At 41.3% G+C, this 6,800-nt stretch overlaps 1 protein-coding gene across 5 annotated transcripts in view; it reads left to right on the top strand.

Annotated features, from left to right (window-relative positions):
- The first annotated feature begins 1,346 nt into the window (after nt 1–1,346).
- plecb (plectin b) overlaps nt 1,347–6,800 on the top strand; it is a 158,776-nt gene continuing 153,322 nt past the window's right edge. For all 5 annotated transcript variants that reach the window (XM_078253576.1, XM_078253567.1, XM_078253566.1 and 2 more), the window contains exon 1: nt 1,347–1,543. In XM_078253576.1, coding sequence (XP_078109702.1) covers nt 1,354–1,543 — 190 coding nt within the window. In that variant the 5' untranslated portion in view covers nt 1,347–1,353. The remainder of the gene's footprint in view (nt 1,544–6,800) is intronic.

The following is a 6,800-nucleotide window of genomic DNA, read 5'->3' as shown; positions in this document are numbered from 1 at the left end:
AGTTGACACAGTGACACAGGTCATTTGTACTCTTCTATTTATACAGTATCTGATGCTGTTGCACATTACTGGTAAATATTTAACCTAAGTTCAAAGGTCAGAGACTGGGCAGATGGTCATAGTGAGTGATTGTCGGCAATGTAAAGCAGTGTTGACTTAAAGGGAAACTCCACCAATGTTACACGTAAAATATGTGCATACGTGGAAAAAAAAGTTGTATAAAGCCTTTTGTGACTCCAGGGGAAGCTGTACGAAATCTGATTAAAGTGCCTCAACTGATGTCACTTGAGTCCGCGGTTGGGGGCAGTTGGTTGTTGGTTGGGGCTGGAGATTACACGATTGGAAAGAAAAAAGATCTGGGGGTGTGGCGTTAAAGTCAGGATTGGTAAAATGTGAAAAATGTTGACAAGCTAGCAAGATTTGAAAGAAGCATCTCCTCGGGGCTCCGTCTAAATAGTAACCAACCCTGCAGTGAGCTTACCAGACCTCTGTAGCCTGCTCCTCATCCCTGCTTGAGGCTAGCAGCTCGAGGCTACATTAGCCGGTACTAGCATAACGCACTTGAATCTCCACCTGAACTGTTGGCGTTCTAGTTGCATTGTGGGCAATGTAGATGCCATGTTTTGACATTAGGGAAAATAGATGGAATAAAAAAATATCTCTGGTTCTGCAGCATCGATTTAAAAAACTGTCCATTGTAATTCTGACAATGTTATAGGAGTGCAATGCCATATCAGTGGAATAATCTCTTCTCTAGAAATGTTTTACTTTACTCATCTCTCATCCCCTGACCCAAGTCCACATAGGAAGCCATGGAGGTGCAATGTAACATCTGGTATTTTGCATGAGGGTGTGAAGGTCCATACAGTGCTGTTATCATGGTCATGGAGCCTCACCCTGCTGCCATCTCCACACACCGCCGATTATATATCACCGTACATTCTGAGTCTAGCCCCGTATTTGCATTTTATGGCACTCTAATGTTAAGCACTTTGAGTTTATCTTGTTATACATTTCAATGGCAGTTAAGCATTAGAAGAGTGAGATCACAGCACACAGGAGAAAGCCTAACGCCACAGCTGACCCTGGCTGCTTTAGTGAAGTTCTTTTAGACCTCGGTTTCTACTCATTAGATTAAAGAGTCAGTGGTTTAATGATTAGCCGGATACTTGCCTAGAGAATTTTAAGTTTTGCAGTTTTTACATAGTTTTAGAGGCCTTGGACACCTAATTATCACTATTGGCAAACTACTGTACTTGAAATGCTAACCAGAATAATAAGCATGACAGTTACTGCTCCGACTCCTCCAGCTTTTCTCAAACTCTGACTTTTAATATCTTTGGTAGGAAGGTGATGGCGAGCCGTAAAGACAGACGCAGGGATCAAACCCCAGTGGAGGAAAGCCATGGAGAGAGCAGCAGCGTCCCCTGTCCTGGAGACACCCTACCCTGGAACCTGTCCAAACACCAGCGGGTCAAACGCTCCAAGTCATCCTCAGGGGAAGTTCTGGATCCAGCAGAGAGGGCTGTCATTCGCATCGCAGGTAGGATTGACTATAACTGCGGTGTTACTCTCACACGCGTGATACGTTGCATACATTTACTCATTGATGCAGTGTGTTAAGTGTACTTAACTCACTTTTAAAGGCCTGGTTAGAAAGTGGCACAGCAAAATTCATCCTGTGTCCAAGCTGGACGTAGGGATCAAACACAGGCCTAGTTGATGGACTACTGTAGCTCACTAGAAAGCCTGGAACATGCTTTGTTTATTCCCCCCTATTCTCGCATTGCCAGACCTTCCTCCACAGCGCTGCGGAGGAAGGTCTGCATTCCAGGATGGGAGACAAACGTGCTCTGGTTTTTTGGCATGTCTTTAAACCAGTCACACTTGTCATGGGCGGAGGTAAGCGCCGGACGGAGCCCTGGTGCCGCTGCAAAATAGCCTCGGGAAGGAACTCGTTTCGTTTGTACGCTCAAAGGTTGTTTTAGTCGTGCAACAGAAAACTCAGAGTGGACAGATAGTCTAGCTAGCTGTCTGGATTTACCCTGCAGAGATAGAGATAGAGAGAGGAGCAGTTAATCATAGTCTTCATAAATCGACCTACGTAATTTCCCCCTGGCATTTTGGTCTCAGGATTGAACATTATGTCATTCAATAAAGAGTTAGTGAAGAGGGATAGGGAAAGCACTCTGAGCTAGCTAGCCTGCTAACTGTCATTTAGCAAGCTCATTAGTCGTAAAGGGGACAATAACATAATTTCATAAAAAAAATACATTTGTAGCTTTTCTTCCTGTTTTCTAACTGTCTGCAAACCATCCCTCTTTTATGGAGCAGTTTATATTCTGATAGAAGACGGTTCAATAAAAGTGGATGGTGCGACACAGCTTATAAACTACAAAATTCCTCCATTTTGGACTCTCCATTCTCTCAAAGCACTTGCACTTGCTATTGGTCAGTGGCGCGATCAGCAGCACACATCTGCTGTGTGTGGTCACTTGTCCAAAAGACTTGAGACTTTAAATCAAAAGAGGTCAGTGAAACAATGCTTTTAAACTTAGTGTTCATTTGATTTTAAAACTTGTTTCACACGCATCAGTGGGTGTTCTTTAGTGGAACGCTGACTGTTAAATAAAACTGAAAATAAACCTTCATGAACGGAGATGAAAGATCATTATTCATAATGTTGACTCTTATGAAAAGCAATTGAACATTCATTTATTAATTACGTCAGGGCCATTGTCCTCTGTGGGAATGTCCTTGTTTGCATTCTGGGTAGAGCTTGTTAGACAACTTGACATCAAATGGTGGAGCTGAGTTTGAGATCTTGAGCACTAAATACCACAGGTCACATATCGTACCTGTATACATTTTGGTGTAATTGTGCTTTTGTGTGTCTTGAAATTAGGGCTGCTCAATTATGGAATAAATCATAATCACACTTATTTTGGTCAATATTGAAATTATGAATATTTAACATGATTACTCATTGACTTTTGGAAAGATGTTGCATTTATTGAACTTCAAAAACAGTGACACTGCCCTAATTTTTAAATGCAAGCAGATACTGTACCACAAACAGGGCCTCGCAGACTATTGGCTGAGTCAGTTCATCCTTCAGTAAGGGGCGAAAGTGTGTGCCATATGGCATGATGCCCTTTTCTATTGTAGCCCTACTAAGCATTTTAATCTGGCTTGACCTGTCCATTGCAACTTTAAATACCAGGTCACTAAGGAACAGTTAGCCTTGTAAGTGACACTGTAAGCAAAAAGGAAACAAAACGGAACACGTGTAAGATTTTGTTTCCCCTGCAGACTGCTTATGGGCTTTGCCACCTGAACAGGATATACATGTCATACATTAAGGCAAGGACAGGGCAGTAGCAAGAGACAATAGTTTTCCATGTGTGATGGGTGGTTGTTTTTGCTCGAACTAAAGACTGGGATCCTGTCCAATTTAACTGTAGGGATCCTGGAAACACATTACTTATTTACACTACGGTTAGCACTGCTATTACTCTGATGTGCCAGAGGCCAAGTGTTAGCTACATATACACAGCATATCACAGTGAAGACTTCATGTAATACTGGCTGCAATAATCAATCAAAGACATTTTATTAGAAATGCCAAGTCATTATCAGTCCCACTTCTATAACATGATGCGATCTGTATAATGGAACATTTCTCATTAGGGGCCAAGCAGCGAAGCGTGTATTTGCATGTATTATTATTCTTCTTGTTCCTAAGAAATCCATGTTGCCATGCACAAAAACTCACCAAACTTTGCACACAAGTCCAGTCCTATGCCAAACGCAATCATTGCAGTTTATGTGCTAATTGACCTGATGGCGGCGCTACAACAGCCATTAAAATTTCTAAACTTCAAATTCATAACAAATCAACCATACACGCTACAATGTCACAACTTATGCCACACTGTAGCATAGTGGCAATTTTGAACCCAGGTTGACTCAATAAAATATAGCCCAAATAGCTAGAGGAGTCATCACCTGGATAATAGCTCACTGAGATCAACGTTTGCCTTTGAATCCGAAGATTGCGAGTTCAATGGTCATAATGATACATCTTATACAAAATCAGCTGACCATTGCTGCGGAGCAACTATAATTTGATATCTGAAATCACCCCGGAGTGATATAACTGTTATGATGGTGTCAATGCTATTAACAATGCAATGCAGAGCCTCTAACAAAGTTGAGCTCAACTCAACAGGCTGATATCATCAGACTATTGTGGCTTTTCACAGATATATTAGTATCAGTGTTGGCAGATGTGCAAAAATAAATTACATTACATACACGTGGACTTTTGGATATCGTAATATGACGAAGTGTTGTCTTTTCCTGGCTGCATTACAGTAAAGTGATGTCATTTTCTGAACTCACCGGACTGTTCTCACTGTTCTAATATTTTCCTTTACCCTCTTAGTCATTATATCCACATTACTGATGATTATTTATACAGAATATTAATGTGTAAATATTTTGTGAAAGCACCAATTGTCAACACTACATATCGCCGCAATATCGTTATCGAGGTATTTGGTCAAAAATATCCTGATATTTGATTTTCTCCATATCTCCCAGCTCTACCTTGGACCTTACAGTCTTTTATATGTACTAGTACATTGCCCATTTGAAGCACAGGTCGGCTCGGAACGGGCTGATTGCCTGGTTCCCAGTATTTTTTTTTTTCCACACATGTATTGTGTAAATTCTCACAAACAACATGTGACACAAAATGCAGTTCTCAGTATTGCTGCTTGCAGCGTTGTCGGGCCTGTTGGAAGCCTTCTCGAGAACCACTCATCCAGCGGTAAATGGTGAATATTGCCTTTCCACCTTACCGGACATAGGCCTTAACAATTGGCCTTTCAATCACCCATTCACATACACCCATGGTGGCGCTGCCTCATCTCTCTTGCAGCCACCACAGTCACCTCTCTCTGTCACTTCTGACTAAGGAGCAGCAGCGAGCCTACGGGCCATGCACGGCACTGCCCCACTACATGACGCACCCGTCAGAGTGAGAGAAGTGATTGTGGCGGGGGCAAGAGAGAAAGACCTTGCACTTATTGGACAATACTGATGTCTCTCTTCTACAGAACGTCTCCAGATTTGTCGCTAGTCACCTTTTTGGAAAAGAAGTTGCTAAGGGGTCTGAAAAGTCGCTATCAATCCACCATCAATCTCTGGCAACACTGCCCCGTCCCCACTGCTGTACAAAGGCTCGTACAACAGCGTGCTGTGTGACGTCTTTTGCGCATGCAGGATCGTTTGAAAGAGACATGCACATGCACACACACACACACACACACACACACACAGGCTCCTTGATTTATAGTTTTTATACTTCTCTACTTTCATATTTTAAATTATGTTTAACTGTGTGCTTTTATTACCTGCTTTTGTATTACCTATTTTATTATATTTTGAGTTTTCTCGAAAGGGATTTATTTCCCTTTCACACATGACGTGGAATGACAATACATATTCTTATCCTTCTCATTGACACAAACAGTATGCCTGGTAAACATGTTTATTTGTCTGACATTGTAGTGCAGAAATGAGATGTACAGTAATCCCACTTTATGTTGTAACGTGCAAATTTTCAATGTGCCATTTTTTAGCACAATGAGTCTTTGATGGAGTTTGGAATGCTGTGCTCCTGTTGGCTAAGAGGAAGTTTGGATAACTTTAGCACCTACAATAGGCCTGCGTCCACATCCTGTACTGCTCTGCCTCTATCCATTAGAAGGCTAGGTCAGGCTGTGTCAGCACCCATGGGCGAGGCTGAGCTTTTGTTGTGGGCTCTGCTGACTGACTAACTGGCTGCTACAGAATCCCTGACTGTATATATGTAGATGAGCATGTGCTGGAGGGCTGTCAGAAGGCTCTGTTTCTTTGTTCTAGCTGCCATTTTGGAAATGCAAGAAACACATTACATCAACAGCGACCTAATGCACTGATAGTTAACCAACTCCACCTACCATCACCTCTAAAGTTTACTAACCAACACGTTATATCTTGTTTGTTTAATCTACACAAAGACAAAATCTAAAAACAGCTATTTGTGTTTTTTTACGAGGAGTTATGTGCTGGGCAATTTTTTGGCCGGGTATAGTGTCTTTCTGGAGTCTTGTTGTCACAGGTAGGTTGCCATGTGTAATGGGTACCGACTTGGCACCCGTTAGGTTATTGAGATAATCCTGTAACAGCAGGAAAAAGTACACAGAAAGAAGTGAGACAGGATGACGTGTTGTTCTTTCTCCATTCAACTGGATTATATTTATTTCTCGCATGAATACTCTTCTCTCTGTTATATTATTTTTGCATAAATGCACTGGTCAAAACCAGATACAGCTCTTACAGCTCTTAACAAGAAAATGTAGTGGTACATAGACCAATTTCCACCTGTTACATTACTACAAAACATACTCATTCCTCATTGACACAAATACAACCCTTTTCTATACAAAACATATCATATATGTCTGTCTTTGCATATTATACCTTCACTGAAACTACTAGTGCAATATACAGTACAGTAACACATCAACTTCAGTAAGGTGTTTCTAATGTGAATACTTTCACCATTTCTCTTAGTATTTATTACTAATTATAACAGAAGAGACTGAGTTTACATCTGAGATTGATCAACACATTTCAATAGTAAAACATTTACCCATTAACTGCCTAACATAAAGTAACTCCGTGACCCAAAATACATGAGCAAGAAAACCTGATAAGTCCGTATTGAACGGCTTAACAGCAAATACTAC

Source organism: Sander vitreus, chromosome 6 (assembly GCF_031162955.1).
Source record: "Sander vitreus isolate 19-12246 chromosome 6, sanVit1, whole genome shotgun sequence".
NCBI lineage: Eukaryota > Metazoa > Chordata > Actinopteri > Perciformes > Percidae > Sander > Sander vitreus.
The sequence above is the reverse complement of the archived record's forward strand: the minus strand, read 5'-3'. Positions and strand labels throughout refer to the sequence as shown.